The sequence below is a fragment of the Tyto alba genome, unplaced genomic scaffold, assembly GCF_018691265.1.
Source record: "Tyto alba isolate M040663 unplaced genomic scaffold, T.alba_DEE_v4.0 Super-Scaffold_3, whole genome shotgun sequence".
Taxonomy (NCBI): domain Eukaryota; kingdom Metazoa; phylum Chordata; class Aves; order Strigiformes; family Tytonidae; genus Tyto; species Tyto alba.
The window spans coordinates 1,072,846-1,097,502 of record NW_024881304.1 but is presented as its reverse complement, the minus strand read 5'-3'; the positions used below and the strand labels follow the sequence as shown (position 1 = coordinate 1,097,502).

At 38.4% G+C, this 24,657-nt stretch overlaps 1 protein-coding gene across 15 annotated transcripts in view; it reads left to right on the top strand.

Annotated features, from left to right (window-relative positions):
* DOCK3 (dedicator of cytokinesis 3) overlaps positions 1-24,657 on the top strand; it is a 221,282-nt gene that overhangs the window by 181,048 nt on the left and 15,577 nt on the right. For 12 of the 15 annotated variants that reach the window (XM_042799358.1, XM_042799352.1, XM_042799357.1 and 9 more), the window contains 16 exons: positions 1,025-1,051; positions 1,172-1,267; positions 3,025-3,085; positions 3,583-3,676; positions 4,367-4,515; positions 9,415-9,501; positions 11,456-11,560; positions 15,010-15,151; positions 16,452-16,618; positions 17,169-17,255; positions 17,723-17,902; positions 18,878-18,961; positions 20,235-20,351; positions 21,636-21,757; positions 23,343-23,478; positions 23,981-24,062. In XM_042799358.1, coding sequence (XP_042655292.1) covers positions 1,025-1,051; positions 1,172-1,267; positions 3,025-3,085; positions 3,583-3,676; positions 4,367-4,515; positions 9,415-9,501; positions 11,456-11,560; positions 15,010-15,151; positions 16,452-16,618; positions 17,169-17,255; positions 17,723-17,902; positions 18,878-18,961; positions 20,235-20,351; positions 21,636-21,757; positions 23,343-23,478; positions 23,981-24,062 — 1,736 coding nt within the window. The remainder of the gene's footprint in view (positions 1-1,024; positions 1,052-1,171; positions 1,268-3,024; positions 3,086-3,582; positions 3,677-4,366; positions 4,516-9,414; positions 9,502-11,455; positions 11,561-15,009; positions 15,152-16,451; positions 16,619-17,168; positions 17,256-17,722; positions 17,903-18,877; positions 18,962-20,234; positions 20,352-21,635; positions 21,758-23,342; positions 23,479-23,980; positions 24,063-24,657) is intronic. The other 3 variants (XM_042799365.1, XM_042799360.1, XM_042799354.1) reach the window with 1 other exon arrangement.

Genomic DNA, 24,657 nt, shown 5'->3' with positions numbered 1-24,657 from the left:
CTGCGCATCCTGTATGCTTATCCTTAGGAAGCATGTAAATATATTCAGTTTTGATTTGTGTATATTCAGCCTTGGGAAGCCTGGCAGGTTGTGTGTACAGATAACATAAGTCTATTTCAGGGATGAAGGAAAGAACATACCTCTTTTTTTAATTCACCTGGCAAGAGGAATATTGTGCATTTCCATTGCTCTAGTTAGAGATATTTTTTACCCAAAATGTTAAGAATCCAGGGACTGTAGCTTGTTACTTATTTTTAGATGACAGTGACTGGATGTATTCACAAGAAACAAAGCCTGAAAGTCCAGCAACGTTGTAGTTCATATTTGCTACTGACTTTTCTGAGAACAATGTGAACTTTAAGGAAACAATTCCACAAAGTTGTTAAATGCTGTGTGAAATAAACAGTTGACCCTGAATTCTACTGTCTCAACTATACTGCTGAAATGTGAATTGGCTCACTCAGCTGAGAATCGTTCCAGTACAGAAGAGTTGGCCTCTTGTGAGGACATGTATGACACCCAACAGAACTTCTTTACTCTTGCCAGCACAGAAGTGGCAAGTTCTTTGACCGGAGATACAGTTTCCGGAAACTAGCATGTAAATTTGCTTTCTTTTTTCACTTTTTAAATATGATTCTCAGTGTTCTCGCTCTAGCCTTCTCTCAACCTTCACAAATGTCTCGGTGAGATGTTTGCTGAGCAGGAGCATATTGCCCTTATTTATTTACAGTTTAAATAAACTGTGTTTCAAGGTTGATTGGTTGGTTGCTGATTAGAGACAAACATTTGTGGAGGGATGAGCAAAGTAAAGGTATTTGCAGTAGGTTTAGATTCCCAACTTCTGACTGCTGTTAGCAGTACTTAAGCTACGTTAAGCTACATGGGAATGGAAGTAATGTGGGAATCAGGTGTTGCAATGAGCACTGGTGGTCTTCATATATTTTAAATGGCAATGTGAAGATATTTTCCCTTCTCCTGTAAATTGTGTCATTTCCTTGTCTTTGCTTCCTGCTGCCTGGAGTAGAACCCAGCTCTTTGGGCCTTATCCCAGGTAAGATAGCAATTCTGTGGATTTGTTTTCTGAGGGAGAAACCAAGTTGTTTGTGGCTGTCTGCATGCACTATATCATTGCCCTGGAAGCCTCATCTGCTGTCTTTTCATCTCCGAACAGTTTGCTGGAGAAGATTGAGCAGGAAACATGGCGGGAGACTGGAATCTCTTTCGTTACATCAGTTACTCGTCTCATGGAGCGTCTGCTTGACTACAGGTATCTGACAACAACAGTAATATATTCTGAGTGTAAGAAGTTTGTAAAGAGGTTCTACCAAATTTCTGTTCTACAGGGAATATTTTTATTCTTTATCAAGCTGCATGCTTTTCTGATGGCAAGTATGTAAGCAAGCCTAACTCATTACTACTAGGTTCTGAGCAAAAATCCTAAGTCCACACTTTTAGCACCCTATTTCTCATTCTTATATGCTCATCAAAGATAAAGAAATTTTTTAACTTATAGTTTTGTACCTAGGGATTGATCGGTTGCTAAATGATTCATTCCTTCTGTCATTGAAATGATCTCACCTAACTCAGCAAAATAGATTCTAAATGCAAGAATGATCTCAGAAATGACTGGCTGAACCAGGATGTGCTGAATGCCTCATCTAGACATGCAGGGCTGGAAAACTTACATCTGAGGGAAGTCTGACATGTCAGCTGGTGACTCATGTGTGCAAGACTCCACTACAAATTAGGCATCCTTTATTTAGTTCTAGACTGATGTTTGCAGGACTATTGTGTCAATACAGCTGAGCTTTGGCTCACTTACAAGAAAATATTTTAACTTCATATATATATACACACACACTTGGAGTTGTTTTTATGGCATGACAATTTGAAACTATATAGAACTGCCCCAAATATTTCTGTCTTCACCCAACTGACAGGAGTTCAAATAATTTTTTCTTCCGCTGCTGCTCATTATAGGTGAAAATCTGTGACTAGGCTGTGTATTCTGCAATCTCAAATCCTTTTCTTTGCTTTTGTAGTTTGCTCTTTTTGTTATCCTTGCCAGTTTGATCCAATCTCCTGTTTGTTTCCTGACAACAGCTGCTGTACAACTACAATGCAAGACCAGATATCTGAGACACATTTAAAGGGAATGCAAGGGAGCTGATTTTTTTTTTTTTAAATGAAATTTGCTATCAATGCAACCTTGATACACTGATATACATTTTCATGCTTAACTGAGGAACAGACAGCAGTTTTTAATTGATTCTTAATACAAAGCAAATTTTTTCATTCCCAAAGCAGAACAGAACAGGGACCTGCACTGAAATTTGGAAATACACAGGCGTCTCTTGAAGTCCAGCTGCCAATTGGTTGACACAGTAGTTCTCAAGATAGTTTGCTGTGTTACTGCTTTAAAAATTTTGTCTCTTTTTCACAAATGAATATGACTTTCTCAAATCAGGATTAGTAATTTCTGAAGCCTTTAACTTTTTGTACTGCTTGAATAATTTCTAAAATACTCTAGAAACTAAAGATAAATTTTGTAATTTAATTTACTTACGAGAAAGTTAGTAATCTAGGCTAAATTACTTGGCTTGTATCTTTCAGCGTGCCAACACTACATTGGATAGCTGAATCTATGAGAGCTAATCCTTTGACTAGAAAACCACTAATCATTTACATCTGGTTAAATAATAGTTTTTCACTTTTATAGTGTATCTTTTGTTCAGATGATTTTTGGCCACTATTATCTGATTTTTGTTCAGATTCGTGTAAGAAATGTAGTAGCAGTCATTTAAGGTGCTTGTTCGCAGATACAGACACGTAGGAGGACACTCAGTTCTCATACCATTTAAGCCATAAACCAGAAATTTTTCTTAGAGGAACTTTATAAAAGAAAGTAGATGATTAACTCTCGTTTGTGATCCAAAGAAACTCTGGAGGATAAGATAGCTTAAAATTTATTTTGAAAGGACTTTTTTTGAAGCTGTATGTTTCAACATTGCTCTGCTTTCTTAGGGACTGTATGAAAGGAGACGAAACAGAAAACAAGAAAATTGGCTGCACCGTTAACCTTATGGTAAAGATGTTTCCTTTGTATCTTTGCATTAGTGTGCAATGTTGTCAAAGCTGTGATGGGAAGGGTTGAAATAGGAGTCTGTGTCCAGCAAGTGTAGCTCTGGAATCCAAGCACTGAGATGGCAGAACAGAATGACAGAGGTTGTGAAGATCCCCTGGAGGTCTCTGGTCCAACACTGTTTAAAGCAGGGTCAGATGGGTCAGGTTCCTCAGGGAAGCTGTTCCTTGTCCAGCTGTGTTCCGAGTATCCCTGTGACACAGGTTCTACAACCTCTCTCGCCTTTTCTTTCAGCTTTGACTACCTCCATTTTGAAAAAAGAATTAAAAAATCATGACATAATAAAATTAGTGGGTTAAATCAGTGTGAGTACAGAAAGAATTATTACTTTTCTTTTACAATAAAAATGTATTCTCTTTATACATACACAGATGCTGCTGATTTTCATGATTGAAGGAAGGGTCTCAATAAGAATAACAACTCTCTTTTTTCTTTCACAGAATTTCTATAAATCTGAAATTAACAAGGAAGAGATGTACATCCGCTATATCCACAAGCTGTGTGACATGCACTTACAGGCTGAGAACTATACAGGTTAGTAAAACATCCCCTTGAAAGTTTTTGACTCTCCCAGTGTTATTGGGAGATGTTACCTCCGATTTATTCTTCTGGAAAAAATTTGTGTGAATGTCAATATGGCAGCTGGGAAGATAAGAAGCTGACGTCCAGCTCGTTGCCTTAAATCGAATAATGTATGTTTATACCCACGCAACCATACGACTGTTCTGTTGCACCTTGAATTTTACATTGAAGTGTTTTATTAGGAAGATTGATGCAAAGAAATCACAACAGTGGAATCACATTTAGAGGAAGATTTTAATGACAAAACCACTGTTATATTATCATTTGCCATATTTCCTTGCACTGTAGTATTTATGGAGCACTTAGAATTAGAGTCCATACACTTTCTGTGTTGTCCAAGCCCTGTTTACAGCTGCCCGCCCCAAATCTAGTTACGTATCTGACTGTGCATTTAAATCAAGTAGCTAGTAAAAAGAAACTTGCCAGATTTGTACCTAAATATTGGGTTCATAGGAAACAGCTTTCGCTACTATTTTAAATAATTGAATAATTTAATGATCATCTAAGACGTCAGAATTTTTTCTCACATTGTAAATCAGAAATTCCAGACTGTTTAAGAATCAGGTCTAGTGACCTTTCAACCTGTGGGCAGTATTTATTTGTTGTCATTGATTCAGTGTTCAATAATTGTATTTCCAACAGAGGCTGCATTTACTTTGCTTTTGTACTGTGAGTTGCTTCAGTGGGAGGACAGACCTCTGAGAGAGTTCCTGCATTATCCGTCTCAGTCAGAGTGGCAACGTAAGGAAGGTCTGTGCCGTAAGATTATCCATTACTTCAACAAAGGGAAGGTATGCCAACTTCTTCTCTCTTCCAGCAGCTTCCTTCCCTTTTCCTGACTTGCTTAGGGCTTGCAAGCCTATCATCTCAGTTCAGTAGTCTGGAAATAAATTCATATCAAAAGGTTTTATAACCTGACAGGTTGCTTGTTGGCTCTCAGGACGAAAAAACAGATGAGAAAATGGACATGGGTATTTCATTATGCATAACATTTGGAACTAGTTTAGGTAGGCCAGCAGAAAAAACACCACAAGATTTTTATACCTTAAAATGAAACTTTGGATCACCTGATATGGCAGAAAGCTCTATGAATGCCAGTTCCTTAGCTTTTGGGGGGCGGGATTGCATTTTGAAGTTGTCTATGCAAATTTCTGTGCTATGACTCACTTTAGGACTTGTTTTGTTTCTAACTTATAGAAGTAAATGGGAGGCAAGGCACTGTAGGAGTCCCTTTATTAAAAAATATTTAAGTCTTTTCAGTGTCACTGTTATTTTAAAGTGGCTTTTAATTAAAATGCAGTTCCATCCGTTCACAAGAACAAAATCAATACATTTCAATTTTACAGATTCAGTATGTTTTTCCTACAATATTTTTTTTTTTTAATTACTGCAGAGGTAGGTGTTATAGTCCCTTGTGTCATGACGTTTTGGGAACATTTCAGAGGTGAACCTTAAAAGTGGTATTATCTGTCAGAATATTTTCAAATTTTTCCCTTTTCTAGAAAAATCTTACAACTTATATTATTGGAAGATAACGTCTGTATGTGCACCTCAGGGTTGTTTTTGCATGTGGTGAAAGTGACAGTGGTATTAAATACAAATGTGATTTGGTTCATTTGGGGTTGACATTCCAGAAAATTCTTACCTAGCCCTGATAACAAAAAATTGCATAGGACAGAGACATTCTCTATAGAACCTACAAAAGGAAGTCAGATTCCTGTGTGTAGGAAGAAATGGCCTATTTGTGATTAATTAAGAAGAAATTTTTTTTTGCCTGGAATTGTTCTTTGGTAACGATACTGCATATGGTTCTCTTTTTAGTTTCAGAAATTTTCAGGGCTTTTCAGACTGCACTTAAAAAAATAACTGACTGGTGCAAATATTGCAGTACTGTACTGTCTGATTAGCCAAAGATGATACAGAACCTATGTAAAACAAGTCAGCCTGTATTTTTGACAAAAACAGGCAATCCATATATGCACTGAAGGGGAGTAAAAACTTGATGGATGTAATTTTGCTATAAAACTCCTAACAGATTATAGAGTGTTAACCTCCTGAGGTTTTTTCTCCACTGGATGTTTTTGGTGTTACTTAACTTTGTGTTTTAATCCTCCTTTATTATAAATAGTAGCTGAATGACTAAATAATCTACTTACGCAGTGTATATGTCACTCAGGCTGTGGAAGTGAAAGATGTTAAGAAGCAGAATCCTGCTGCTGCTTTTCAGCACTCTTTCTGTTGCTGTGTCACAGGGAACAGCTCAGGCAATGGAAGCAACTTGCTTCCCTCAACTTGTGTCTGATAGTTTCTTTCTGCACTACCTTAAGATGGTCCCTCCTCCGGTCCTGAGGAGTGGACTTGGTTATTCTGTGTCCTTCAGCTGAATTTCTAGAATGAAGTTTCTCATGCTGCTCCTGGCATCTTCCACTAAGAAAGGGAGTCAAAGCAGCACGAAAAACGTGTAAAAATTCTGCATTTGTTAATGGGAAAACTTTCCCAGCACAGAAGTGTGGAAAAACTATGGCCACAGGACTGTCTTGTGAGTTTGCCATAAAGGGCATGCCAGTGGAGGACGAGCGCTGGTGGCATGGCCCACGGCAGGCCTGGAGCACCACGGCGGGGTGCAGAATTGAGCAACTCACATTTTCAGTATTGTCAATAGCAGCCCTGCGCTGGGCAGGAACAAGGTGTTCCAAAGCCCTTTCAGCCTTCCCTTTGGGTGTGTGCACTTTCCTCCTGATTTCTGCTATGCTTTGAATTGGTTTATGGCTCAGATGGCAGTGTGTGGAAGTGCATAACTTTAAGATTTAAATTTTTTTTTTCAACTCACATTTACGATTTTGTCTGTTAAAACTCAGGGTTTTCTAGTTGAAGACTGTGAATAGAACAGTTTGAACCCAATTGATCATGCTTCTGGACAGCAATAGCTTGAAAATTACACAACCCTCTTCTGTCTAGTTCACTGCTAGATTTTATCAACAGAAAATTCTAACCAGTTCCCATCACAGCATCACAGTGTGTATTCTCCTTAGTGCCAGCCAAGTGCTGTGAGACCCAAAGCTGTATTTCCAAAGCAGTTCATTTTTAGATTGTGTGCTCCATACCCAACATTTAAACTAATTTCTCATGTGCACCCTCATGTGAATCATATTTGCAAGAGAGATCTGTGCATGGGATGTAAACAAAGGTTGCCATTCATAAATGTTGATTGTCTCTAGCTGTGCCTCCCTGTGTGCACTCAGTAGTGCTCAGCTGAGAGTTGCTGGTGCCATAGGAGAAAGCTGCAGTAAATGTCATATGAATGTGCTCTTCAAGTGAAGGACATAATATAGAACATGCAAACAGATCAGATGTCAAAACAGAAAGCAGTAATGAGGGAAAGTAACAGTGGAGACGTCGGGAAATTATTTGAAGGGAGGAAGAATGATGCTTTAGAGGGAAGTGACACTTGTGTAGCACATGGAATTACATGTTAAATTTCTACACTGTGAAGATGGAACTCATTAACTTTAGAGATTTTAAAACAGGATCCCAGTAACTCAGATATCCATTCATTCTCTTTTCAAATGTCTGCAAACTCTTTTCTCTCAAAGAAGTTACCTGTATATTGTGTTTCATCACTTCTCTGCTTCATCTTGTATCTACAGAATATTCAGCTAGCACAGTGGAGTTTCTCTGTGTGAAAATCTAACTGAAACAAAGAGAGAAAGCCAAAGTTAGGATGACAGGAATAATACCAGGGTGAATGTAGAAGAGCTGGTATAAAGAGAAATAAGATGTGGTTTACACGTTGTTAATTTAATTCACATCAGAAAAGGAGCATGAAAAGGTTACATCTTTAGGATCACCTCAAGGGAAGACAGCCAGCTAGCTTTCTGCTTCTATCCAGAAGACAGATTACAGAATTACGTAGGCTTTAGCCACGGCATCTCGTTTGGAAGTGAGGCTGCTCACACTCTGTGTGATAAAAGCCATTTATTCCTGGCCAAATGTTTTAGAAGACTTTTCCATTCTTTCAAATAAATACAGATCAGCTAAGGAAACAGACTGAAAATAAATGTATAATATTGCTGTAAAGAATGTTGGAGCCTATAAAAAGTTGCAATGGTCTTTGTGTTTGCAAATATAAACACTTATCTGGTTAATATTGTTGATCCCAATTCAGTGTATCAGTTTGTATGTCATGGACTTTAACAGCCCACAGCAAAAATCCTATTAATTTGAGATCACAGAAACCTGAGTAATATTCTGAGTAGTCAAGTAACTCGTCTTTCAGTTCATTTCCTATTGCTTGTATTGTATTTATGTAAAAAAAATCTCAGGCTTCCCATCACCCCAAACTACTACTATTATCAGAACATCCAAATTAATTCTGAAATAATCTTTTAATTAGCAAGTTCTTATGTAAGTTTTTGTAATTAACTGAAGAGAAAGAGATGTAGGATCATTATTTTTGCTTTTTAGGTCTTAGAACTATCCCTTCTTTTCATAAAAAAGTTCTCATACTTACTGGTTTTGCTATTCAGAGGAAAAAAGTCTCGCTGATATTAAGGATGAGAGAAAAGACCCTGCAAATGTGTGTGCATAAAGGGAAGCTTTGTAAAGTACCTAATACACTAAATCAAACAGTGCAGAGATTCACTTTTTTAAGTGAAGGTACATGTAACCAGAAAAACTATTTCCATATTAAGTGCTAATATGTTAAATAATTACTGTTAATTACTGTTACCAATAATTTACAATATTGCTATTAATATTCTTAAAACTTAAGGTGATAGTCTAACTCACACATTTTGTTTTCACTACAACAGGGTCCCAGTTAAAACAACTGACAAGTTAGCCCAGTAATGCATAAAAGTTAATCCAATAAAGGTTCAACTCAGACCTTGGTTTCTAGATCTTTTACATAAGTATGGTAAGAAAGAGTCATTTCCCCAAAAGACTTCCAATCTGTGCAGGTAAAAGATGATGGAGAGGAGATTTCAGCTCATATAAAATGAGCACTCTAAAAAGCTAACTGGGGTAACAGGGGAGTCTTTCTCTCAATGTGGGCATGCCCAAACTCAGTCTCTTTCTTCCTTACCTCTGAGGGTGATGAGTACAGTGTGTTAGAAAAGATTTATTGTATGCAGACTGTAAGTTGAAGAAATTAGTTTTGTTTTCAGTTCTGAATATGGATATTCACTCAGTGCAGTCATGCAGGCCAGTTCTGAGAATGTTTTGTCTCTGTATTTGAGTGTTTCCCATTGCTTGACAGTTTTGTGCTTTCGATAGGAAGTAGCAGCCCTGGAAGGGGAGCGCTTTGCTGGGGAGTGAAGCCGTAACTCTTCACTCCAGGGAGTTTTAGTGCAGAAAGCAAAGGAGATACTGGGGGTGGGTTGAAGGGGTCTCTAACAAGAAGAAAAACTGTTAGTTGTATTCTCTTCAGATAAGTTCCTAGTCTCACAAGTGAACTGTCAGTAACAAGCAGTATGTGTGTGTAATTTCAATGGAACATATGCCTCCGTTACTATCTCAAAGAAGGAATTAATCTGATATTTAATGGGAACTGTTTCATCACATTGCATTTTCACATCTAATCCCTGGCATTTCATACCAAATGAATTCCCAAAATTGAGTTTCCATATTCCTCTCAACTGAGTTGGCAATAACATTGTTTGCTGTGAGTGTGATTTGCTTTGGTTTCACAGAGCTGGGAGTTTGGAATCCCGCTGTGCAGAGAACTGGCCATACAGTATGAAAGTCTCTATGATTATCAGAGCCTCAGCTGGATTCGGGTAAGTAGCAGCAGTTCTTCTCCTTGCAGGCTCTCATGTCGTTCCCCAGGGAATTTTGCTCTCCTGTCAGAACATTCTGGATTTAAAAAATAATCATATTCCCTATACAGCTCCATGCATTTACCGTGACTCCTTTGCCATTGATTCACTTCAATGACTTTGTAGGCCTGCTGAAGTAATTCCAAAGTCTGTTAGCAGTAAACTCCCATGAGTATATGCAGACAGCACACACGTAGGATCTAGGCTTGCTTTTGCAGTTGCATATTTATATATATTTTTGCATAAAATACCTTTTTTAAAAAGAAAAAAATTATATATTGATATTTCATTTTCATTTCAAAAAATATCAAGGACAGCTTGTGCTTCAGTTGACATACGAAGAGCAAGAGAAAAAGGATGGAGAAGGCAGATATTTATGGCATTCTTGTCAATTTATAAGAAACTGGTCCTCCGGTAAAACCAAACACATGATGAGATCAGGGCACATTTGCAGCATCGTGCTTTAATTAGGAAAAGTCAAAGTTCTGGTTATTATTTAAAAGCTTTATGAATGTGAAAATAGTTAATCTGCTTTTGTCCCCTGGGGTAGCATGCATATATCCAAATTTAACACTTATGCTGTGTGGATGTATTCTTATACACGGTGGTTGAAATTCTCTTTAAAAGTCAAATTTATTTGAATCTGAAGATTTCTAACTAGGTCTCATGAGCTGCATTTCTGAAGAACCTGTTTTCTTCAGAGTGGCCCTAAAGAGAGTATGGGTGACCGTCTTGGTTGTACCCTTGTTTATTGTAGACATCTGAAATAGAACAGCGTGAAAATTTATCCTGGTGTACAGGAAACACCATATTGGTAAAGTGATCTGAATGATGAGCAAACAAACTTATTAAAGGCTTAGTTAAATCATGCATCAAGACTTTCTTTCCTAAAACATCAGTAAATTAGCTATTCTTGCTGCCTCTTTACTATTTGGATTTAATCTGCTGGCAGGTTGATTAGCTCCAGCTGATCATTATAACCAATTTCCCGCAGCTTTTCGCTCACCTGTTTTCAAATTTCATAAATCTGTGTTGACCTGAACTGACCTGAATTTCTCCCCACTCTAAAGAGCTTCTCTCTATGCCATTCACATCATTCAACCTATTCCTTTATTCTTCCTGCAGTGATTTTGGGACCTTCTTCATTTTAGAAAAGGAGTTAATATATGTGGGAACTGAGAAAAAAGCCTTGATGCAATAGTTTAAGTCAAAGCTGCCGTTAGGGTTCCCTGCAGTGGAAGCAATGATGTCAAACTGATTCTTCTCTTTAAAAAGCTATCTTTTTTGCTATAGTGAAATTCCTGTGAGCCTTTCATCCGAGATTGTTTGGCAAGGGGTCTTGAAATCCCACTCTTGATATAAATGCTAGCACAGTTCCACAAAACTATTAATTGGCACTAGAGAAAAGTCCTTTTACTTTTTCCAAACCCCTTTTTAGTTCCATGTTAAACCTACTGGTGCACAGAGCTGTAGAAGATTTAATTTTGTTTCATCCTTTCTCATGCCCCTCAACTCAAGACAAACCCAACTGAATTGATAGAATTTTCCAGACTGTGGTATAGATTTTGAGCTGTAGGAAAGAATAGGACACTGAGCCACGCAACATAGATCTTCTCAGCTTTGCCATTAATTCTGCAATGCAAAGAAAATTACATGCAAGACCTGTTTAATTTAAAATAAGATACAGCAGAAAAATTTTCATATATCTCCAAAAATGTAAAATGAATATGGTGATACTATAGTCTGTTCTACCATGTAGACTGTTTAATTAATAATTTTTCTCTTTAAAATAATTTTTGGCTTTTCATAAAAAATTGTGGGGGCAAAAGAGTATGGTATTTTAATGTGTCTTAAGATGCTAATGTTTTAAATGCAGCTTTAAGGGTCTGATAGCAGCTACCTTTTTTCTCCACAGAAAATGGAAGCTACCTACTATGATAATATCATGGAACAGCAACGCTTAGAACCTGAGTTTTTCAGAGTTGGTTTTTATGGTCGGAAATTCCCATTTTTCCTACGGGTAAGCCAGACTTATACAAAATATGACAAAGTGACCAGGTTCAGAGTAGCAGTTAAGGCTTTGTATTTTTGTTGTGGAACTATGATATCTGTCATTCAGCTTACTTTTTTACACCTGCGCAAGTAGAAACAGCTTGTTGGCTGAACTGAAGGGTGTGATCCATTGAGAATGTTCTAGGAACAGAGATCAGAAATTTGACTCATGCCTATGTGTATTTTTGACAGTCTGCAGATGCAGCACAAATTGCCTCTATATTAAGCAAAATGCTGTACTGCAGCAATGTTGGGTTATTACTCAACTAATTTTCATCATCTCAAATTATCACTCTTTAAAAAGTCTCACATGACAGAATGATTCTAATACCAGACTGATGACTCTCTCTTATGCTATCTACAAGGAAAAACTTCCTCTCTCTTCAACAAAAAGCCTAGCAGCTTCTCTGAACACATCCTCACTTTGAGCTTATTTTCTGTTGGTGTATACAGCATCAGCTGGGTCTGCAATCCATTTAAAAAATTAGATGATCTTCTTTTCCTAGTGAGGAATCAAACTTAAAATGGATATTTGTTCATACAATGTCTTGTTGCTAGTTCAGAGCAAAGAAGGAATATAATCTGGCAACTGCTGTCTGAGAATTAATGGTAGATGCCATCTAGCTTGACAGGACAAGCTAACTTGAAGCATGCTTTCGAGGACTGGAGGTGCATGTTTTGTGTTCTCTTTGAAGAAATGGTTTGACAAAATGGCACCACTCCTGAGTTATGCAGTGAGAAGCTACAAGAAGCCAAACTGTACCATTTTGAAAATTGCACTCTTAAATTTCCTTCTGACTACTAAGTTGTTGGATTTTTAACTAGTATTTCAACATTGGTGTTTAATTACAGTCTTTTAATGGAAACACAGGCAGGGGAGGTAAAGGCAAGTTGGAATTAATCAAGTTGAAAATACCAGTGGATAAAGGGTGGCTTCATGTTCCTCAAAGGTGAAGTTGAATGGTGCCATAAGGTAGCAGCCTGAATCTGTGTAGAACACACCTGCAGAGGAATCTGAGGAAATTACAAGTGTTGCAGTATGAAGCAGTAGCTACCCTTTCAAGAAGATCTCCAGAGAAAACAGAAATTTCTTTTTTTATATCTAACAGCAGATGTTTCAGAAAATGAATGACAACAAAGTCATTATGGCACATAAGCATTCCTACATTTGAAGTAATATCAATGAATCTAGCTTATCTTTACTGTCTTATGGATCCTCCAGTTTTATCTTGGATCCTGCATGGCCTGTATGTTTAACACTGCACGAGTTCAGTGCACTTACTCTCTGTGAAAAGGTGTAACAATTACGGATACTTGGCTGGAGACATTATCAGTGAACATGAGCATACATAATTACAATCCTGGTTAATTCTGCAATTATATTTGGTAGCAGTACTTCTGATAGCAGATTACTAATGTAGCAATCTCATTAAAAGTCATCCTCCTCCTTTCTCTCTCTAATGATCCATACAGCATACACATTGCGAAGCACAGACTAAGCCCATTAGCAATCACATCAGCATGGATCACACTGTAAAGAGATTGGAAGCAGCTATTCTAGAGAAGAAGGCTTACATGGATTTAAAATTTTCAAGTGGATATGGCAGTGATTTAAAGTGATCAAATAACTCCATGCCCTTTTCTCATTTATTTTTCTATTGCTGTATAGCTTAGGACAGAAAATAACCACTTCTTTCTACATCTTTGATTTTGAAGATGCTTTGTCTAGAAAAGTCATTGTTCATGTTTTTATGAATTCTGCATCTATTTCTAGCTTTCCTACATAAGTAAATTAAAACTGTTCATGTCTTCCACCTACCAGAAGTTCAAGTAAGGCCTGACAAGCCACGTTCTGAAATCTTGTGTTGGCATCTGTCTGAAAAGTCTGTTAAATTTAGCTTTGAGGTATTTTCAGGGCATTATTTTTAGAATCACAGTAACTTTATTTATAGGATTACAGTTTTCCGGATTGCTGCAATCACTAAAATAGAGAATGCAGTAAGTGTCATGAAGAGATTTACCTTCAAACATGGGCTCACTCCAAATTCAATAATAGCTGCAAAGTTTGGGCATTACAGCCTGAACTGTCAAGATTCATCATGCAGTTTTTCTCCCAGTTCATTGGTTGCTGTGGCTGATGCATACAAAGTCACATACGTCCTATGAACATGAGATCTGTTACATAAAGTTGAAATGCAAAGCATAACTGCACTCCTTGGCTGTATTTTATAATTGGGTTTTGCTGCTTTTTCTTTGATTTTTCTACAAGATCAAGAACTGCTTGGCCAGAACAGTTAACAAAGCATTATTGCATATACTGCAGCTTCTAAATGCAAGAAATAGAAGGGGGAGAACTCTTCTTTGCTGGGATTCTCTCTTTGGTTTATGAAGCTGAAAAATCTCTCTGTACTTCTAGTTATTGTTATGTGTATGAGAGTTAAAACTACCAGAATTGGAGAATTTGCCTGCTTTGATTGATCTAGTGTCAGGCGACATGAACAGCAATCAAAATTGTGTTTTGTGGCAATAGGGTTAAGACACTGGAATACGATCTTAATGACACAGAGGACTTTAGAAATCCTGTATCTTGCTGTTCAAAGTTTGAGATGGCTCAAAAAGCATCTAAGAACTCCACACAAGAGATTTAATGCCTCAGACATATCTAAATGCAAGCTTTCCATTACTAGCAGGAACAAAATTTTGTTCATCAAGAGGAAAGTGCTTTTAGGGCTGAAGAGGGGCTTGCTAAGTGGCCACTGAGAATCCTTGGTAAGGCTTCTCCGTATTACTCCACTATAGACAGGGGGTTTCCTGAGCATGTGTTGTTCAGCATGATCAGAGGTGAATGGTATGGCTATAATAATACAGCGATGATTCAACAGTGATTTTTGTGAACAGTTTGTTATGACTTCTCTCTAAGGATAACTGATAAATTGATAAACATGTATCTCCCTCTGTTCTGTGAAATCCTCAGGATTTCTATCCATCTGGTGTAAACTGCATTTGACAGCAGCCTTCCCAGTGTAGAACAGCCGAGCTGGTGACTTAGTCTTAAGTTTTGATCAATACGTTTCCGTAGAGTCCAGTTAAAAAATAGGCCCTTTTCAGCTGTCTGAAAAGCAAATGAGAGAAGACAATAGGACTGATTGCTACATGTGTATGGATCAGAGGCATCTTTGTCTTCAGTGATCACTGGAATAGTCTACTTAGTTGTCACTTCTTGATGAAATACACTGTAAAGAAAATGGAAGGAATAAAATAGATCAGCTGTGTTAAATGCACATTTTACCCTCGCCTTAGCATAGTGACATGGTCATTTATCTTTGGTTTTGAAGCAGTAAAATTTAAAGTGAGATAAAAGCCGATAGAATTTAACTTACTTTCAAGCAGACTAATTTATGCTTGTCCTTCTTGCAGAACAAAGAATATGTATGTCGGGGCCATGACTATGAGAGGCTGGAAGCCTTCCAGCAGAGGATGCTGAGCGAGTTCCCACAAGCCATTGCAATGCAGCATCCAAACCACCCGGATGACTCTATATTGCAGTGTGATGCCCAGTGTATCCTTCAATGAAAGGGCAAACTGATTAGGAGGACTGTGGTAGAGCACAGCAGAGGACGGTATTGAAATGTCATCGACTTGGATACCTCAGTTCCTGAGTGTCTTAGGTAGAGCTGGATATGGGCAAAACCCTACATCTGTCTGCTGTAGCCATTCACTGGCGCATTGCGCGGTCTGTTGTTGGAGAGAACTGTCACTTCTTATTCAGGAGTAATGCCGGTCTTGTGTGATGTGTAATGGCAACAGCTGTGCTTGGTCACATCTATGTTTTCACCTTTACCAGCGGCATTGCCCTAATGCATGTTTTATGTCATTGGAAGTATTTCTAATACCTTCTCCTGGAGATTACTTTGTTGGGAACAGATCTTAATTCCAAAGTGTTATTTTCCACTGTATTTATTTTTCACATCGGTATTATTATTTTTTTGCATTCTCCCTTTCTTTTAAACTGCTGAACCCTTTTATACCTAACGCTTCAATCTCATTCTTCTCGTTGGTAGTCCTTACTGCAATTTGATGCAATCAGTACGATTCTATTTACATTTAAGGACTGAACCACATAACATTTAATGGGTCTTCAGAGACTTCTGGGGATTTTAGTCATGAGAACACCACTGTTGTGTGACAACAGCAAGGATATGGCGCGGGACTTTAACCATAAGGACATTGTCAGCAAGTGAAATCTCCTGAAATGGGTTGCTGTTTCCCACTTGTCTTTCATAACACGTGCATTTCACTCTTCTTTGCTATGTAACACTGATATTTTCATAGACAGAGGGGTGTTTGTATGTGTACTTGGCTGGTTTGTTTGTATTTGCAGGGATCTTGCCTGTAACACTGAGGTTAAACTGGTTTAATTAAACTGGACTGTAAATTGATGAAATTAGGACAACTTTGGTTTGTAGACAAAGCTGAAGTATCTACAGTGAAATTTATCAAAGGGAAATATTAGAGATTTAGGTACCTAAATACATGAAGATTTATTAAAGTTCCTGCACAAATGAGGCACCTAGCTGTAATTCATACTAATGGGAATGATATTCTGCCTGCTGTAGCTATTTTGGATGTCTTGCAACATACTCTGCGTCCTCAGGTATCTTCCACTTTATAATCTGGCTGTGAGGTACTGTAACTGTCGACTCTCCTAGTAGTTCTAGTCTAGCATTCTGTTGTTTCACGAAGTGTTGGAAAACAAAGAGGAGCAGGACTTTCTGAATTCACCATCCTCTTTCTTTGCACAGCAGAGATAGCTTTGCTGTTCGATGTCCTGTGGCTTTCTTTAACTACGTAATTTACAGATTTACAGATCTATGCAGTGACTCCCATCCCAGACAATATAGATGTGCTGCAAATGGACCGTGTCCCTGATCGCATAAAGAGCTTTTACCGAGTCAACAACATCCGGAAATTCCGTTATGACAGGCCCTTCCACAAAGGCCCAAAGGACAAGGAGAATGAATTTAAGGTAGAAGTAGTGAATAAGCAGTGTTGTGTAAATCTCTTCAAGGTGAATGCTGTCTTGTTATTTTATGCTGATATAGTCTTTCAAATAATCCTGATTTGATGACCAAAGATAATATAGTAACTGAAATAACAAGTAGCTGTTGAGTCCAATGGTTGCACACCTGGCCTAATTAAAGCACTGTACAGTTTAAAGGTGAGTTATTTTAGTGCCAGGAGAAAGGCATTTTGAAGCAAGGCTGCATTTTTTTGTTTGGCTGGAATTTTTTTCTTACTGCCATATATGTCCATAATGTCTTCTCGGTTCTCATGACAGAATTGGTGGTCAACCTTTAAAAATTAATAGAAATGTTGAATGTGTTGTTTTAGAGCATACTGAATTCTGATTTTGTTGTTCAAGTGACTTTCAGCATGACATTCTGCAAAGTAAGTTAATGCTTGGGAGGTTAATAAATTCTTTTCTGAACTTCACCCCCTTAAGCACCTGTAGTACAAGTACAGACAATGTGATTGTGATTCACTGTGTACCTCACAGCCTCAATTACTCTTTGCAGAGCTTGTGGATTGAACGCACCACTCTGACCTTGACTCACAGTTTGCCTGGGATCTCTCGTTGGTTTGAAGTGGAGAGAAGAGAACTGGTAACAGTCATAGTTCCTGTAATTGGGGTTTGAAATTATGAGTTACTGAGGACATGGGATAGGCAACTTAAAACTCCTTTGGCTGAAATCTTGCAGTTTAAAATGATGAAGTTTACCAATAATTAAGTATGTCCTTTTCCCACCACTTAGACTAAATAATTGCTGAACGTAACCAGGGGAATTATGTGAGGGAACGTGACAGCATAATGGAGAAACATCATCAAAAAGATGGAGTGATTGTATTGTTGCCATGTCTTCCAGGATATACAGAAAGAAGTTATCGCAACTAAGTGACCTGAAACACAGCATTGCCAACAGTAAAGTTTGCTAGTGTAGCTAATTTTCTACAAAGCAGTCAAAACTAAGCGAGGTCACTGAACAATCCTAGGGTATCATTTCATTACAGGGAAGATAATAAATCTCAGTGAAGTGTCCATGGAATTAAAGTATATTTTATTGCCTTTGAGGTTGAAGTCAGTCCTTTGGAAAATGCCATTCAAGTGGTTGAGAACAAAAACCAGGAGCTGAGAACACTGATAAGCCAGTACCAGCATAAACAAATGCATGGTAACATTAATCTTCTCAGCATGTGTCTGAATGGAGTGATTGATGCAGCTGTTAATGGGGGAATTGCACGATACCAGGAGGTAAGCCAGGCTCTGCTTCTGAGTTTAGTATCGCCTTTTTTCAATTTTATTTCCATTTCTGTTTCAAAGAGAGTATTACTTAAGAAGATAAGAAATTTTCATGCACATTATCTAAATATGAGGTTAAACACCCTACTCTGTTATTCTGCATCAGTTCTTGCATAGCCACATGTCAACAGGAGGATCTGAAGGTGGAACTGGGATATCGCATTGAAGTAGGTACAGTTGACAGTGGGGTTTCTCAAGAACAAAACTTGGCTTACCTGGAAATGAGATTTTTTTTTAATATACTGCTTACATTACAAATGCATTTTTCAGTAGAGGCAGTGGGACTCCTGGTAATCGAGAATGATTGGACCTGTAATCAGGAGAAGCTACTAATTCATGCTACTCGACCATTATCTTTGCTAGCCTTAATTTCAGACTAGTGTAACCCTAAAATGATCTTACATGCGGTATGTTATATGATGTAATACTTTGGCAAGCTGTTGCTTAAACTCCACATTGCAAAAGGTAAGTCTAGGGTGAAATACTGAAAAACAGCAGCAATGGTCCAGGAGCGTGGGACACGTCTTCCTTACAGAGCCATGAAGGGAACACCTGTCGTGCTTTACATTAGTTACCACTTTACTCACTTAATTCCTTTAACATTAAGCAGTTATATGAAGGAAACTGTATGAAATTTAAATAACTGGATGATACAAGGCTTACTGGTATTGCTTATCATTATCACAGGGGAAAACTTGGGTCAGATTCATGATTTAACAGAATCCTCTAGGTTGCTAAAACCGTACTGTACCTCTACCTGGATCCAAGTGTTAAAAGCAATAAAACTGAGCTGCTGCTGTTAGCTTAGTATATTTAGTTTTCCTAAGATTTTGGGGCCTTTTCGTTTCATCCTTTGAGACCAAGTTACAATGAAGCAGTAACTCTTCCAGTAAGCAGAGAGCTTTTTTTTTTTTTCTTCTCCTACAGGCCTTTTTTGATAAAGATTATATCACAAAGCACCCTGGAGACGCAGAGAAGATCACACAGCTCAAGGAACTCATGCAGGAACAGGTATTGGTTTTCAGATGCAAAACAACATTGCTACAGTAACTGGATTCATCAGCAGTCAGTCTAAACATACCAGGTCCAACTGATTCATTCAGAACTAAAGAATATGGTACAGGAGATCTAAAGTCCATATAAACAAAAAGCAGTGGGGAGATGGCCAAGTTTATGAACAAGCCATTCATCTTACAGGATGTGAGGTGAAGCTCAGCTAAAGGTACATTAATTTTGTTGTTTCCATTTATTATCCGATGGTCATCTTGTCACATTTCAAGCCTGCCATTCATTTTTGGCATGTTGAATTATGTCTTCCCAGTAAAGTTCAAAGATAATCAGAGTCAGGACAGGTCAGGCTTGAGATTAAATTGGCAGAGCTACATGGGAAGACTTAATGCCTATTTATATTATCTACAGTTTTACTTTTCCTTAGTGTCTCCATGAAACATCTTGGTAGATAAAGCTAGCTGAGTGCTTTGATGGTAGTGAAATCAGAAAATCACATTCCTCTTAACTGAAAGTTTGGCAAGATATAACTCATTAAACAATGTGTCCAAGTCTGAATAGAGCTACTAGGCCTGTTTCTTCAACAAATCACTTAACTGCAATTCAGATTTCCCATCTGTAAAATAAAGATAGTGCTTATCTCCCTTCAATCCTCAAGAGAATGTCTGAAGATTAATTAGTTATTGTTTGTACAGTCTTTGGATCATGTAGGGAATTATATACATTTTAAGTCTGCTATCGTTACTGTTTCCTTTCATCGGAGAGCTTCTATAATTCATTCAATCACTAATACTATATGTTTGACCTTTGCAAAATTGACCTTTAAAAATAAATAATGAGCAACAGAAAGAGGGACTATGCATGCCACAGTGCCGCTGTTCAGCTCAATTATGAGTAACTCCTTTTAGACATTTCTGTCAGCAACTTTGACCCCTTCTCTGACACTGGGTGGAAGGAATTTCCTTTGTCACAATGCGTTATCTGTGTGAGGACATAACGCTGTTCGCTCTGGAGAGACAATCAATCTGGTAAATTTTTACAGTTATCTCTTAATAAAAGTAATCCAACATGACATAAATGTACTTGTCTCACACTTCAAGTACTTGTTGAAGTAATATGAACTTGCCAGTTCTCTTAGGCTTGCTTAATTATCAGCAGCTTGAACAGTTGCATATTTTACAGTGCTTTCTTGCACACTGACAGACACTGAGGGACAGGCTTCTATTCTGTCTCTCAGACATGATTTATTCGTGTTTGTGATGTTCTGTTTTAACAGGTGCATGTCTTAGGAGTGGGCCTGGCAGTCCATGAGAAATTTGTACACCCAGAAATGCGCCCCCTACATAAGAAACTGATAGACCAGTTCCAGATGATGCGATCCAGTCTGTACCATGTAAGCTGATGGTCATTTTTCCCATTTTGAATTACTCAGTTATAATTAAACTCCTATCAGTTACAGTAAGGTTCACAAAAGCACTGGGCTGATACAGCACTGATTGAACCTGCTGGATTGACAAATTATCAAAAGAATTCTTGATTTTTGTGCAAGGAAGTCCCAGTATTTTGATTTAGCCTTTAATTTAAAGTATAATTTTAATTATTTGTATGTTCTTTGCTGTATCACAAAACAATTGTAAAGCTTAATTTTCAGTTACTGTCTTACGTAGCAGAAAATGGTGTATAACAGAGGAAGAAAGATTAACAGAAAGTGTTAGATCCTGAGCTCTTCAAGAGAGCTCCCATAATTTGGAGTAGCATGACATGGATTAGGCCTTCCAGAGGTGTTTTTATATAGACAGTGCCAGAAATGCCTGTTGGTTACGTTAGGTATCCAGCTCTGGTGGTCAGGACACGTGCTGTTACGGGTCTATAGTTCCTATGAAGCCAACGGAACCGCTTCCTGCGCGTGGTTCACACCACCTGTTATATACCAGAAGTACAAATTCCATCCCCTAGGAACGATTCCTTTCCTTCTGTGTGTGCTCTGCTGTATGTTAATACTCCCAGACAACTATACTTGAGACATCTTTGCCAGGTGGGTCTCAGAAATTTGCAGTGTATTTTCCTCTTCCTGGTGTAGTGAAATCTTTATGGATACCTAGACACTATCTTGAACATTATCACTACCAAACTAAAGGGTATCTTTCTATAATGTAAAAGAATTACTTAAAATATGTGTGTTAGCATTTTCCAGCTGGAGTCTGTCTTTTCTAAGGTAGTTTCTAACTCAAAGGCTTTTTCGTCCATTCTTAGGAGTGAACACTGTGCAAGGATGGCCAGAAATAACAGCACCAGAATGTTCAAACATGGCCTTTCTCTTTCAAAATGGATAAGACCGGTACAGGTCACAGTTGCCAGTTTGAGTTCACTACCTTGCTTGAAAGTTTGAACAAAATCTGTATTTTTGAGTCCATATTTCTTTTTTGAAAAATGTAGGTGGCTGTAATTTGGGCCACACTACGCCTCTATTTTCCTCCCAAATTCTTGAAATAGTGGCTAGAAAGTGTCATTGGAAATAAACAGAGAACGGGGTTGTAAAGCACTTGAAGCTCTTTATCCTGTGGAAATGCAGGATAACTGAGGATAACTGTAGAGAACATGGAAACAGATAAGGATTTTCCTGAGAATGCTTGTAATTTTCCTCAGCCAACTTAGCTGAAGTTTGTTTCCTTTACAGGAGTTACCTGGTTTGGATAAGCTGAGTCCAGCCTGTTCTGGCACCAGCACCCCACGCAGCAACGTCCTGGTTTCACATGGACCTATGAGCCCAGAGAGCATAAAGCTGGTGCATCGACACAGGTACCCTGGGTTTTTTTCTGTTGGAATATCTCAGATGTCTGCACACTGTTGCATTAAGATTCAAGGATATTAGAAGTGGTTAACAGAACCGCAAAAGGAGCAGGATGTGTTTTGGCAGAAGTGCCTTTCTGCACTCAGTACTAATTACCAAAGGTTGAGAACTGGAATCAAAAAGTTGAGAAATCCAGTTTGCCGCAAATGCTGAACACCTCCAGGTGTTACTCCATCGCTTTGACTTACTGCAGAGGCAGAAACACACATCTGCCACTCAGATCTCCAGATTCAATCTGCCTTTGGAGGTTCCATATTCTCCTACCACTTCTGTTACGCAAACAGCAAATAAATGGGTCCTTACCTACCATAAAAGGAAAATATTATTGCTTCTTTTAGAACCCAACTCAGTATGCACCCATTTTTAAGGATCAAAAAAATGTTCGCGTCATTCTTTTTTACAATTCTGATCAAATCAAAACCCAAATATAAAAAAGGTTGCAAAGGAGTTTTGATCAGAATACTGAAAAATGGCTCAGACTTCACAGAAACACCTGCAAATGTGGATGCTTATTTAAACTGAATACCCACCTATAAAAGCTGAGGTAATGGTTGAGGATCAAAATTGGGATTTTTAGGGCAAAACTGTTTTTTGTATCCAGCCAAAACTGCTTATTTGAAAGTGTACACATCCACGCCGGTGTGAAAAACAGTGACAGGAATGTCACTGAAGTTATGAAATTGTAATTGTCCTTCCGTGTTTATTTCTCTTGGTGGCTTTAAAAACAGCTTAGCATGAAAAGCTGTGAAGACTTAGTCTTGAGTACATGAATCCAGGATGGTGACATTCTTTTTGCTATTAAAATTGAGTAGCTCTTACACTGTTTTAGTGGTTTGGCAGCTGATAATTGGTGTCTAGCTGGTAAAATTTCTTTCCTCAAAATTACTCACTTTGTAAAGTCTCTTTTAGTTCTTAGAGCAAACTAGGGATATTCTACAGTGTACCAACTATGTGTTTGTGTATGTGATTCAGAGTGACAAATTAAAAATTAATTCCATGAGTGAGATCAGGGTGCAGCCTGCACACCAGATGGGCTGTATTAATTTACTGTCAGCTACAAAGTTGCCTTCAGCTGTAATGCTGAGGCCCAACAGATACAATAAGGAAAACTGTATTTTTGCCCTGTGTGTCTGCTGCTTGGCTTCCTTTGGAATGTTTATTTTTAAGCTGTTCCCACTCATCGTATTTCAGCATTAAAAAGTAGAGTGGTTTCAGACTATTCTGTTATAAACAAAAATATACACCCAGCATCACGATGTGATGCTAACCTGGCTTGGGATTCTGAAGTTCTACATACTGCATACGACGTTGTCTTACATGTATCCTTATTGTCACTTCTCTCATATTTACTCACATTTATGGATTTGTTTAAGCTTATTCAGCCTGATTTTTCAAAAGTGTTTGACATCTAGAGGTGACCTAAAGCAGCAGGTGACTGTAGGTACTTACTAGCTTGGAAGAAATCAGGCTTCACAAATGAAAACACAGGTTCAAAAAATAATTACGCCCTTGTTCTGCCTGTTTTTATTCCAGCCCACTGAACCTGCTTGGTTCAGTCCGACACTCGTCATCCTCTCTGTCATCCCACACCTCCAGTGAAACAGGAAACCTGGTTATCCTAACAGACAGTTCTGTGGGGGAGACTGCTGAGGATATGTACCACATGCAGGTACAGCTCCAGCCCGGCCAGGAGCGGCTGTCAAACAGCACTGAACATGCTCTGGAGGGTTATGCTTAGGAGGAGTACACTTTACCTGTGCACATGCTTGGATCTGTCCCGTGATATTTTTCTCAGAGCACTGAGTAGGTAGACTGTAACATTGTTCGAGAAAGTTGATACTGTGGTCCAAGATCTTCCTGTTGCTTTCAGAATGTGAGATTTTAGTTGGCATGTTACTTATCTGGCCTGTTCAACACACACAGTTAGCATTGCTCTTGCCTTGTGGGAGGGAGAAATGAGTCCCACAGTCCTGAGTGCAGATTAATAGTGCCCGGCACAGAAGCTGCTTCCTAGGCTGAGGCTGCACTGGGTGATCTGAGACAGGTAAATATCTAATGCACTGATCCGTTCAGTTCTCTCTTGATGGTTTCTCTGCCTCCAGCAGCTTGTTTGCCCTAACTCCAGGTACCAAGGCTCAGTCACCAACGTCTCTGTTTTATCCTCGTCCCAGGCTAGCCCTTCCACTTCAAGCCTGAGCTCTACTCACTCGGCACCATCCCAGATGATTAACTCTGCCCCTTCCAGTGCTCGAGGTAAGAATGGATGGGCCCAGATGAAGGGTTAACTGGACCTGTAGGCATCTCCTGAACCTGGCAACCCTGACTTGTTGGTGAAAGACCACCTGCACTGAAGTATACCACTGTTTCTCCTTTGGAGCTGTAAATGCCTCTTCAAAAATAATTTCTTAGAAAATGTTTTTCATTCTCCAGAGATGGATTTAATAATTTTTTTTTTCAGCAGTATTTGGAATGTATCTCTAATACATGCTGCTTTCAGGCAGCTGAATTTCATAATGATTTCCATTGTTCCATCACAAAATTGTGGCAGGCAATCTAGAGGAAAACAAGAATAGTCTTTGGTACAGTACTTAAAAGAGAGAGATTATGAAGACAAAAGCAAAAAAATCATTTTACACGTTTAATGAAGTTATGGCACAAAAAAGAACTTGCGGCAGCTTAGCAGAAATGTGTGTATACAAAAGCATATGTCTGTGATGAATGGTGAAAGACACAAATTTTAAGTATCGGAGTTAACGAAGGGCTTCCTTGCTGGTTGATTCTTGAAGAAAGGAAAGGTGTAAAAACAGACTCTATGGATACTCATAATTGCCTTTGCTGTTACAGTAGC